This window comes from Morone saxatilis, unplaced genomic scaffold, assembly GCF_004916995.1.
Source record: "Morone saxatilis isolate NCDOM2014 unplaced genomic scaffold, NCSU_SB_2.0 Contig4, whole genome shotgun sequence".
Classification (NCBI taxonomy): domain Eukaryota; kingdom Metazoa; phylum Chordata; class Actinopteri; family Moronidae; genus Morone; species Morone saxatilis.
In genome coordinates, this window is record NW_023339984.1 from 1,599,712 (window position 1) to 1,612,944 (window position 13,233).

At 39.5% G+C, this 13,233-nt stretch overlaps 1 protein-coding gene across 1 annotated transcript in view; it reads right to left on the reverse strand.

Annotated features, from left to right (window-relative positions):
• The window catches only part of slc1a1 (solute carrier family 1 member 1), a 17,918-nt gene extending 8,701 nt beyond the window's left edge, over positions 1-9,217 (reverse strand). The window contains exons 1-7 of the mRNA XM_035675627.1: positions 8,943-9,217; positions 4,876-5,016; positions 2,080-2,172; positions 1,841-1,955; positions 1,071-1,113; positions 844-939; positions 270-454 (exon numbers count right to left, since the gene is read on the reverse strand). Coding sequence (XP_035531520.1) covers positions 270-454; positions 844-939; positions 1,071-1,113; positions 1,841-1,955; positions 2,080-2,172; positions 4,876-5,016; positions 8,943-9,042 — 773 coding nt within the window. The 5' untranslated portion in view covers positions 9,043-9,217. The remainder of the gene's footprint in view (positions 1-269; positions 455-843; positions 940-1,070; positions 1,114-1,840; positions 1,956-2,079; positions 2,173-4,875; positions 5,017-8,942) is intronic.
• Positions 9,218-13,233: the final 4,016 nt, after the last annotated feature.

Below are 13,233 nucleotides of genomic sequence, written 5' to 3' on the forward strand. Positions count from 1 at the left end.
TATCTTATCATACCTCAAAGTACAATTTCCCTAAAACCCTCAGTCAGGGCATGGAATTTGCAGCCCCAAGCTAATAACCCCATTAGGTGTGGAAGATCACACAATGACATTTAAAAACCCTGGAAAAAGCTAGTAAGTGAACCTTGACTCAAGACTTTGTTTTGCTAAACTGTTTCCAAGATCAAAAGGCCTTTTTGTCAGTGTAAAGTAAAGACTTTAATAAGGAAAAGCATGGGGCCAAAGCACTTCACCCAGTCTTTTATACATACCACATAATTATCTGGACTAGTCTCATGGTTGCTTCATTCAGGGCATCAAAAAATTCCAAGAGGATACGGCCCTTTTCGCCCATCTTCCCGATGACGAGGCCAAAAGCAACACAGAACACGATAAGCCCCAATACGTTGATTCCATCCGAATATGTCCCGATGATTTTATAGTCCTTGGTTATATTCTGCCAAGAGACGAAACAAGGAGGCGATTCATTCAGCTAACCAAGACCAGGCCAGGAAGCTGCTTTCACAACCACATTAGCCGACTCTAAAGACCCATTGATGAGCTGTGCAAATGTTTTCTACAGGATCACAGCCCAATGACCCATAGCTACTCATGACTCATTATTGGGTCTTCTGATGCATTTATATCAGACACTGGCTGCCAGGTGCAGAAACATGAAACGTTAAGTGCAGCAGATGGATCAACAAGGACGTACTGTTGTCATGTCAGGACAGTCATATAAATGCTGTTTGCTACAGAAAACGCTGGTGCAAATAAAGCTTTGCCTGCTTGACAAACAAAGCAATGCATCAAAGATGAACGGAAGAGAATAATGTGCACACCTACCTGTAGCACCTCCATGACGGTAGTTGTCAAAGGTGGAATTGTAGTAGTGTCTTCTGAAACTTTTGGAGGCTCCAGCTCTTTGCGCTTGGTCTTGTACTACAGCATTGGTCATATTTCACAACATCAGTTATATTCACATGGTTACTATATACACACCTGACCCTAATTTAGGCTTAGAAAGTAGAAAGTGTTACAAGAATGAATGATGGACCGGCAAAGCCTCTTACCTGCTGAAAACAAGCCTGCACCAGATTTTCTGGAAACATGTTTCTGTTGATGGAAAAGGCAAGATTAGGGGTGAATGAAAGACACAGAAGATAATGATGTGTACGACAATCATTCCTTGACAGATGGGTCATTGTAATGAGCAGAGAATTATTTTCATATTGGTAAAGAAGAAGAATCTGGTTAAGTACTTCAGAGGTAATGGAGTTAAAACATCAGTTCTTTGCAGATGCCTTCCCCAGGAATGCCAAGATTTGTCAATTGAATGTTGTAGTGTAACTTTTCATTGTTTAGTTGTTCAGTTAATTAGAAAAAACTGATAACTTGGATATGTGAACCACAGAGCTCTGGAATGGTTTTGAGTTGAGTTAATGTAAAGTTTCGAGTTGACATAACTGCCTGAGTTGATGTAATGTTTCGAGGAGTGTTGGGTTATAGTAACAATATTACAGTAATAATATTACTATAACGAGTAGTGTAAGTGAATTACTAATAAAATTTCAGTAACAATATTACAGTCACCCCCCATAAAAATAAGTCGTTACAGCCTTACTTTTGTTGTCACTCCCCTGTTGATTTGAAATCCAATCACATCCCTCAATTAATTTTTATTTTTTTTGCTATTCAGAACAAGTCTGAACACTTTTGAAATGGTTGAACGACACATATTTCAGTTTTAGAAGACCTGCAGTCTTTCACTTTAGCATTTGAGTGAGAGGACACTTCAGGGGGATGAGAAATTTGAGAAATTGTCTCGTGGCTGTGAGGTCACCTGAGGAGGTCCAAGAGTGTGTCAACTGTTGTGACGTTGGGCGTGGTTCCAGCTCTGTCAATGTGCTCAGCCGTCTGAGAGACTCCCGGTTTGATGGTCATTACCAAAATAATGCCTACAAAGGATGACACCGATCAGTATGCTTCAATGACAACAATATCACTGAAATGAACAGGATAATTTAAATACAGTGAGAGAGGTAAAGTAAGGGGGGCGAGAGAGGGGAAATATCAACTCACCAAGTATAACTGCAATGATGGTTGTTGAGAAGTAATAAATAACAGCTCGCAGGCCTATCTTTCCTGAGACCTCAGAGTCCAGCGCTGCGACACCTGTGGACAAAAAGCACAATCAAAAAGCAAATGACCGAAATCTAAGTAAAAACCTTGTCCCACCAAGTAACAAAAAACAAGACTGGAGATTCTGTCTGATCACTTGAAAATCGTGCAAGAATTTCGAAATGATCGAAAGTGTTCACATTTATATGTGAGTATATAATCGTTTATCTGATCAAAATGTACAGTGTGGGCCTTTAACATTCAACCAGCAACACAACGTTTTATCTGAAACCTTAAAGATATAAAGTCTCTCTACCATCAAAGCACTCTGACAGTATATACTAAATCCTTGAAGGCCTTCAGTTCTAAAGATTAAAAAATACCACAGGCAGAACAGGTGTAGGTAGAATTGGTTAAACACATGTTATTTCTTTATGTACATTGACATTCATGTTGATATGAACACTTTCTGTACATTCGTTTGTAGATGCTTTCCTTTACTAAAAAGGCTTTGGAAGTAGTAGTTTTACAAAATTTTGATTTTAAAGTACACTTACTAACTTTTTAACTGAGCTTTAAACTGCAAACTTCCATTAGTTCAGCCATCACTTCATGATAATGAAGTTATTTTTACACTTCAAGCCTTTATTTGATCACTGACAGTGCAATGGGCATACAGAAGTTGGGAATGTCGTTCACCAAAGGTCCCTTGCTGGACAATGAACGTTGTGGTTCACGGTTGGAACATCAAACTGTGGGAATCCATAAATTATTTGACTTAAAACATGGGAGAAATCAAATGTGCCAATTCTAGAAATATTGGTAGTCTTCATAATTATAACATGTATCAATAACCAAGAAAGCTTGAATTAAAGTGAAAGCTGAATAAACTGTTGGGTGAGTGCAACCAGCCATTCTCATTCATACAGGCCTGCCTGTATTCTTGAGTAAGTTGTGGTACACAATAATGGTACGCAGGTGGGGAAATCTCCAGGGAAATGCAGGTGGGAAAAACAAATCCTGAACAAATAAATTGAGAACAGCTGCCACGGACAAACAATGGAACAAAATGCTCAACACAACCAACAAACATCCAACCAACATGTTTGATAAGCAAGATCAATCTATTTGCTTCAATTTGCAGCGGTAAGACTGAACTGTAGGCCTAATTCCATTTCAGCAGGGAGCCTTGATGTGCTGCTGTGGATGAGGTGAAGGGATTAGTTAGAGAAGATGTAATGCAGCTCCTAAATTACATTTTTCAACATTCACCCCCTGAGTATCCGTTATCCCACTGTGAATGGTAATCCCCAGGGTATCCTATCTGTAGACAGCAGAACAGAGGCAGAGATGGTTATCATTGCATTCAGACTGGAGGCAAACAAACTACACAGCCTGACACGCTCTGATTGCATCTCATTAGCAGAGCTATTGCTGTCAGCTATACATTTCTCAAAATTTGTGACTGTCCAGTAGGACTGAAACTAATTACTTATTGTCAGTTCATCTCTCTGTGACAATTGATTGATGAATTCTTTTGTCATTGTTGGAAAATGTTCATTACAAATACCCAAGATATTCAGTTAAATATCTTGAAAAATGACTTGCAATATGAATCGATTATCAAAATTGTTGGTAAATATACTAAGACATAATATGCCCCTTAAAATAAGTAATAAAATATTGTAAATCTAATTCTTATGTGCATTAAGAACAAGAGCTATTTCTCAGTATTGATCAACGAATTATAGGGATAAATATGGCACCTGACTACCTTTAGGTAATTGTGATTTGAAGGCACAGCATTGGAAAGCAAAAGGAGCTAGGAAATCTTGTCATGTCAAATTGACAGACGTTTTAAATCCTTATCCACGTTGTTTTTAAAAATTGAATCAAAATCTAATGTTTTAGGAAATAATTACAGAGGTCCAGACCTCATTGCTGGCTAAGGCCATGCACGCCCCCACCTTCTCAACCTCTAGGCATGCACTTTCACACTGCCTTCTGCACTGGTGCTGAACACTGGCATTGTAATTAAAAAATATTGTTCTTTACAATCGTCCAGAATTAATGTAATTCCTGGGCTGCTGCTCACCTCTACAGGAAATGAATGAACTTCTAGTCACTTGTTGATTGTGTTGTCTTGGATCATCATACCTTCAGTATGGACCTGTCTACATGAACTCAATTCACACTTTTAAGACTCATTTCTTTTAATGCTTTTGGTTGTCACGTAAATCCTTCCCATTAACTTCTGTGGATTTTGGACGCACAGGAAAGAAAGAAGATGACCTTCGTGGCCGTGGTCAGATGACCTCTGTTGGTAACGTTGTAAAACGGTCGCACTTTGGTTAGGTTTAGGCACAAAATTACTTAGTTAAAGGTGTGTAGGACTAGGATTACTGTAGAATTCGTATTTTCAGGTAATTATATACTAATGAAAACATACCTATAAATATTATATTCCATTTCTGCCAGTAGATCTTTCTAAATGTTACACACAGGACCTTTAAATATGTTGTGTAAGTTAAGATAAGTCAGAGCTGACTTTTGGTTTCAAACGGGATACGAATTGCAGTCTTCCAGGTGAAAGTCCTGTGTTTCAACCTCCTCCATATGTGGACTCTTTACACAAAGTCTCGTCACAGAAGTTAGGTTTGCCAAATGCACTGCACACAGTTTGAAAGTCTAATGTTGTGTTATTCATGTGCCATTTGGTGAGGCTATGACTACAACCAGAAATCATACTCCAGTTACCTGTTATCATGCTTGAAATGATGAGTGGGAGGATGACAAGCTTCAGCATTCGCATGAGGATCTCTCCTGGGAAGCCAAAATACTGCTTGTGGAGGTGGGAGAGGGACGCATACTCTCTGACCACGACGCCCAAACTGATCCCTGAAAGACAGGGAGAAAGAAGTCTTGGGTTCAGCTGAAGAAAGTGCTTGGATCACAGAGCAGACAGCAGTGGTGGCAGCATATATACATGGCTCAAGTAGAATGGACAAGCATAATGCAACTTCACTATAAAAAACATTAGAATTAGTAATATGTCAATTAAATGAATGCAGAATTTGCTCTGCATGAGAAACTGTCACATTATTTCACACATCAGTGAGGTTTCATGAGGCACAACACACTTTGATCCAGCTATAAACCTCACATGTATCCCACTCAATGATATTAGTAATGCACTCCAAACCTCCATCTGTTATCACGCATACCAGACCACCATTAAAGATGCCTGTAAAACACTGCGATGACACAGCAAACTGTGCGTGGATGCCTATACTTTGGCATCTGTAGATCTGAAGCACCTGGTGCAGCTGGCCTGGAGCTCACTCAATCTTTCACATTTAGCAAGCTGCAGGTTGTCCTCAAAGTGGAGCTGTTTGGTCCTTATTCTACCCTGCTGCAGGAATGAGTCCTGAAAGGCACTAGCATTTCCGGTTCCCTCTCCTCAAAGTCACTGGGTGCTTTTGAATGGGTTTTTGGTTAGATGCCTGAAAAAAGGTATTTGGTTAACATTAGCATTTTGTTCTACGACTTGAAATATGCCAATAAATACCCCACTTGTGAATTCCGAAGCTTTTACGTGTCTTAAAAAATGTGGTTGCTAAATGACACTACAGAACAGTTGCTACAATTTTAACACTTTAAGGCATTAAGTGTTACAGCTGCAGTTTTCTGTTTTTAGAGCTGCTGTTTTCTTTGACGCTTTGTTTGTAACACATAAATGATACACCTCCTCAGTGAAGCTATAGATTTACCATTTTTGGCTAATTATTTGTATGGGATTGTTTTTCCATGTGAATTTCAGTAACCATCATCCAGTTTATGATATGTAATATCTCATTTACCACTTCAGGTTAACAAGGAACTTTAGGAAAATATAGACAAATCCATCAACTGAGCGGTAACTTGAGCACTGCCGCCAATACTGCAGTGGCAACTGAACACTTCAGCACTGACTGTGAAAGTAAAGGTACTCTGTGTGAAGTTAGTCATTCTCAAATCCAAAGAAGTGTATCATTTAATAAAAAGTTCACGATTTTGTAAAAGTAGAATTTTGGCCAGGAAACGCAGGAACAAGACATCTCACCGTGCTTGTCTCCTTCTGCCTGAAATGCCATTGATAGACATTAAAAATGTGTTTTTAGTTGAAATGAGGCAGTAATGACATTGAAAGGGTCTGATTAGTCAACTGACAAACCTGCTGGGCCTTTTAAGCTGTGTTTCCACTGCATGGTGCAGTATGATTCGACTCGACTTGCTTTCGGTACCTCTACTTTTTTGAAGGAATAAAACATTGAAAAATCCATTGTTTGTGCAAAATGTCCCGTGTCACGGGACCAAGCAGTCATCTGTAGTGGTTTCATATAACCTTTTAGAATAAACTCAGATTGCTTGCAGCCTAGACCGAGGTGGTACCAAAAATCCTTGATGATAGCAGAATAGCAGTCTGAATTTTAATGCTGAGTTTACATTTAGGTCCCAATTTGTATTTGTCCAATAGTTTAACTAAAAGAGTTGATGAATAGTTCAATTTAATTTCAGTAAACTTCAATGTCATATAGCTGTTGGTGAATGTATATTCATTATTTGATGACCCTCAACATTTTCAGAGTTTTTATTGTAATAAACAAAGCCCAAAAAATAAATACAACATTTACAATTCTCCTATCCGTCTATTTTAATAGACCTTTTTCACAGCAGCCATTTTGACATGAAATAGTAGCGTTAACACAGGTGTTACCAATGTCAGTTCCATTTAGTGTAGCAAGTGTTAGCCAACATGCACACAACATCTTCACTCTGTTTGACTTGATCAGAACATTAATTAATACCATTGGTAACACCTGTGTCTACCCTACTATTACCCTACTATTACTATAAAAAGGTCTATACTTCTAATAGGATCTAATAGGGCTTAATTTATCCTCAAGCCCACTACCACTTCATGAAGTTAAACTGCTGCATGCACTCCTGTCCTTGTAATAAAGCCCTAATAGACCTTTTTCATTTTGACGTAAAACAGTAGGGTAAACACAGGCTTTACCAATGACAGTAATAAAGGCTCTGTCTTATTTACTGTAGGAAGTCTGAACCAACATGCAGCACCCTGACTGAACGGAACCTTAATTAATTAGTATCATTACTAACACCTGCCTTCTTTACCCTCCTATTTTATGTCAAAGTGGCTGCTGTGAAAAGGTCTATTATGTTTGGCCTTTTAAAACACATATATTTCACTTCTGTGGTATAAATTGCAATTAATGGAATTACCCAAACCTACTGACATGTACAGAACCTGGGACTCTTGGGGACTTTTAGGGCCCCTTGGAATGTGGGGCCATTGCCTACTTTGCCCAGTTGGTAGTCCAGCCTGCAGATGCATGCTAATGCTATTCTTTTTCTGCTTGTTTTTTTTTTACACAAAAAACTTTACAAAACTGATTATTCTTTCTAATACTAGGTAGCTTAAAAATCAAATGTTCAACACAAGGCGTGTTCATGTTTGTGGGAAGAGAAGGAAGGAGACACTAGCTAAAAATCTAGTATGGGTACAAAGTACAAAGTCTGTGGCTGTTGTTGTGGCTGCTGTCTGGCTGTTAGTCACCGTGACTGTTGACGTTGGTACTTTACACAGATACAGTTTAGGAATAAATGATCTGATGGTAATACATTATAAAAAGAGGAGAACACAGAACAAGAAAGCCGATTTCAACTGGACTTACTTTATAAAAGTATTCTTAATGTTACCTAGAAATGCAACTACCGACACGCAGAACTCCACAGACAAAAACAGGAAAATACTGATTTCAGGTCTGTAATTTGTGTAATTACTTTAGGGCAGAGTAAAACAGTAAAGTAATGGTTAAAGGAAAAGTTTTATTTGCTTTCTTTCTGACAGTGAGATAACACACTGCATATCAATAGCATAAAGAGTGGAAGCAGAGGGAAACACGCCTGTCTCAGTCACAAGTTCAAAAATACACCTACCAACACCTCTAAAGCTCGCTAATTAAGACAGTGAATCTTTCTTTTTCAATCCATCTCAAACACATGTAAAAATTACAATTTCAGTAGACGCTACTTCTTGACCAACAACAGCTGATGCTGTGCATAAGGACTGGGCAGATAGATAGATACACATTAGGCATGTGTTGCATGGCTTTTTTTTTTTTTTTTACTTTGCACAGAACCAGGCTGGCTGTTTCCACCTGCTTTCAGTCTTTATGCTAAGCTAGGCTAATTGCCCCCTGATACAGGCATGAGATTGACATTGATCTTGATTCAGTCAAAGATATGAAAAGACAATTTGTCTAATAACTCAATCACAAACATTTGAAGCCCATATGTGTGAAGCACCTGATGATACTGTATACCCTCTATGCACTGTGCTGCCTCAGTGCTGGGACTCCTCACATAGACCCATCAGCTGTCCCCTCAGTCTGGTCACGTTTGACTGAGACACGTCCAGACATAGGGGGGGAAGACAGAAGCTATGTCTCCCACAACACCACCACTCAACTCAGTGCCCATCCTCCTTCCTTTAATGAAAGCTAATGATGAAACACAAATGCCTGTGCTCCTTAACACACATCTCAGCCTTTACTGTTGCTCTTTAGTCAAGCAGCAGCCAGCTGATGCAAAAGAGGTTGATTTATTTCAGTGACAGCAGCTGAAAGCAAGACTGAAACAAAGAAGGAGGCATGGAGATAAACAGCAATGAAGATAAGGTAAAAAATGGCATCTGTGAAGATGAAAGCGTCTCATTCTCTCAGCACACATGAGCAGACATTAAGGGGGCTTCCACATACCGAGCAGCACTGATAAAACCGTGGCAATCAAGAGCCAATTCCTCCTCAGCAAGCCTTTGAAATTCACGCCTCGTCGCTCTCTGTTACCCATCATGTCCATGGTGTTGTTCTTTCTCCAAAAAAGGAAGGAACAACAATGGCCCCCGTGGAGACACAAAAGGCTCCTGCGGTCGGGATGTCAGATGCAGACGACGCAGGAGGAGGATGGAGGGAGCCGCGTTGCTACAGCAAAGGGATGCAGCCGTCAGACGCTGCTGCTGATGGCCAGTGATGGTGTGAGGGAGGGAGTGTGTGTTACTGGGGAGAGAGGGAGAGAGAGGGAGAGAAGGAGGGAGGGAACCACCCTTCCCCCACACAAGGTGTCTCTGACATTTTCTCCTTTTTAAGAGTGACACCAGCTGTTGTAGGCAGAGGAATTAAAGCAAAATGAGCCATTTGGAAGTTGAATATTAAAGAATGATTTCAAGATTTTCTGTGATCTAGTCTGACCTTTATCGCCTAGAGCTGTTCAAGCTGAAACTTTATTTTGTAGGTTTATGCAAACAGACTCTGTGTGAGTTTTAAAGCTGCAGTATGTAACTTATAAAAATAACTGATCATTCTGTTTATGTCCCAAATGTCCTGTTTTTTTTATGTTTTAATAAGAATGTGAGTTCTCCTAAAGTCATAGGGAACTTTGAATTGCAGCACGGGCATAGCCAAAAAGGGACATTGTAGGAAGGTCCCTAATGTTCTGTGAAAGTTTGTCACCTTTAGAGAAGTGTTGTGCAAGGTCCCCAGAACGTCCTCTTCTACGTGGTCCCTCTGTTCCTCTCACTGCAACACAGGTGTCGCCTTAAATCATCCGTTCTGTTCTGTGATTATGGTGCCATCTACTGGAGCTCCTTGGGACTATTATGTGTGACCAATAATCTGAGGTCTGAGTCTGCTTTGGAGCTTATTTTGAGTTTTCACCCTCCTAAAACATGGATAATGAACCTGAAATACTTTAAAATGTGAAAGCACAATTACAATCATGAAAACAATGTTAAAATGAAATGAAATTAACAAAAATGTGAATAGCAATAGGTATATAAAATATAACAGATAATGCAATAGATAAATGTAATGTAATAATAAATAATAAATAAAGTTATTATGAGTAACATTTCAATATGACAACAGAAGAAAAGCAGTCAAACAAATGGAGATGTGACAGTAAGTAGAATATTATAATGTATATTTATAAATGTCTGTCTATATATATCTATGTTCCACTGGTTGTCTTTTTTGTGGCAGGAAGTGACATATTTGGCAGACACAGACACTGCACATTCTTTCTTTTACCCTAGAATCAGGGTTAATTTCTCCCTTTCTGCTCAACTTTGGAATTCAGGTAAACTTTTTTTCAAATTTCCTCCCTATTTCTATATTTTTAACATAGTGTGGGAAAGTGTAATTCTTTGTTTCTGTAATATCTGCACGGCTAGAGTAAAGCTAGGCAACTACAGCATTTGGTTACTGTTAACAAGAAAGCATGGTTACTGTTGATTTCTTTGCAAACACGATTTGCAGGTCTGTGGTGAGACGCAGTCCCCTGCACGAAAGTCAGAAATGTTACACGTCCTTCCTCCACCCGACCCTCATGCCCTTACCATCTGTCTGGCTGCATAAAAGGCACATTGCTGCCTGCACTGGCACTGCACCTCCATCATGAGCTGCAGAATGTGGGCATAATTGCTAGGGATGCTGCTCGGCTGTTCTTTTAGCCAGTGGAACTGACTCAGATGTCATTACATGACCTACATAAGTGTTGGACGTCAGTCATATGATTGTTGTGTGTGGGGAGAGTGGTAACTTCTGTCTGTTCAAAGATGGTCTCTGGGTCAGATGTGAATGTCCTTGATGTCAGCTCCTGGTGGATGCTGTGCGTGGACTCGGTCTGGCGTTCACAGACCACATGACTCAAGTTCATATATCAGATCTAACTTACCTAACCCTTTGAGTTATAATTAGTGAAGTTATTGCCACATTTCAGTGGTGATGGCAAGAATAGCATGAATGCCTGTATCTTAAATAAAGTGAATTAGTGATCACTGATGAATCGCCCTCATGCATGAACATACATCAATAATTGCCTAATTTTACACATGATCCATGACGAAGACACAGACCCACCAAAATTTCTCTCATTGTGGCTCCCCTGTAGTTGGCACCCTGTTCATAGTCCCCAGATGCTGAATCCTGAAACTTTACGTGACCTGTAACTTTCCAGTAACGTCACCATCAGGTCAACTCTCAGCGGTGCACAAGAAATACCAAAATCTTATAGATGGATGCATTGTCAAGATTTCTAGCCATCAGCAAATTCTTATTACTCAGAAGATGAGCCTTTTCCACTGGATTTTCACACAGGATATCTAACAATCAGATGTGGACATTGCTGGGGATTTTGCTGTGCACATTCATGTTCTCCAGAGAAAGAAACCTTTGAATTTTAACATTCCCATGACCTGTCTTTTAACACCACCCTTAGGATAAACTTGACATTTTTACCCCTACTAGTGTTATGGCTCTAAGAATAGCAAAACCTTTATATGTTGCACTTTCGTGTTGTGTGCTGTGCTGAACAGCTTAGCTGGTTGCTATGGAGCCGTGTTTCCTCTGAGGACTGGCTGCTGCTGACCTGGACCTGGTAGCACCTGCATGCATCACTGACAGTGTGTACACTGTTGGTACCAGCCTCCCTCTGGGACAGTCTCTTTGGCAGCACAAGAACCATGCTTCTGAACTTGAACAGCAAGCACAACACAACCACTACTGATAGTATTCATGAAATGAATTTATAACACATTAAATAAACGGGTACAATTGTACATTTTTCTACTTTTTTTCTTTTCCATTCTGAAAGATTACAAACACTTACCATGGCAGGCACATTACAAATGACTTATTGGTCTAACAAAACAAACTGTTTTTTACATTTTATTTTACAATAAAATGTTAATATGTGACCAACTGGATGACCTGCTTCATCAGCAAGATACCAGATTACCATCATGGACACAGTTTAATTCCAACCTGTGGCCTTTTGCTGCATTTCAACCACCCTACCTTGCTTTCCTGTCCATCTCCACCTATCCTATTAAAAAAAGGTTTTAAAAAAGCCCAGAAAGGTTTCATGGTGGGTCCGGAGCTGGTGGCTAATCCTTGACCAATTCTTGGAGTTTCAACAGCCAAAGAATCAGCCATAAAAGCTGGTTCCAATGTGGCACCGAAACTTTGTTGGTCTGGAACCAAGAACCACTTACATTAAGAGGTGGGGGCACCTTGTGGCTAGTCAGATATGTGTTTATTAGCTATTTAGCAAGCTACAAATTTCTCACACTGATATTACAAACATTACAGATGTTATGAACATAACATTAAGCTAGCTGGTTGCTAGCTGTTGGTCAGCTGACATTACCTTTTGTCAAGAAGCATAACATTGAAACACTCAAGTAAAGTATTTGAAGGTTTTACTTAAGTACAGTATTGAGTGAATAGTAAATGAAAGGAACCACAGGAAAACGAGACTCATCAAGATCCATATTCAGCTTCATGAAACTGGATATGTAACATTTGGTATCACAGCGCCCCTCTGTGGATAAAATACACCACACCCATCCTCTTCCATTAATAACTGATGTGTATTTAGAGCACCTGATGTTTCATACATATGAGGATCAGGGTCATGCAGAAGTGGCAGCATCAGCTGACAAAAAGCTGTTATGGAACTCTTAATCTTATCCACCAATCTTCCTCGGCAGATGGAGCTGCCCAGGAAGTTGCTGAGAAAGATTGTGTGATATGATCAAAAGCTCCAGAACAGCCTCTGAGTGGACCTTGAGGTGAGATTATTTTGTCCAGGTCAATGTTGTTTGTTTTCCTAAAATTAAATCTTTACACTGTCATGCTTTTTGGCTACTCACTGTCAAAGGAGTGTTCTTAAATACGTCACCAAGGGGAGCTTTAAAAATGATCTGTGCTCACAACTGCAATACTGCTGGACACAGAATGAAAAATGCATGGATGGACTCTTTTTCAATTAGGTTACATTATAACCTAATATTTTATGCTTTATACTATGACAGTTTTCCCTAATATTAGATAGGTAAAGTACATAGTTAATTGTTAAGTCTCATTCCCAGGTCCTAAAATACCAATGTTGCAAATGAGACACAACAATCAATCATCTTCATGCCACCAACACAAAGTGTTTCCATCTTTCTCTGCTCTGATTGGTTGTTTTCATTCAGGCCTGGTGGATTCT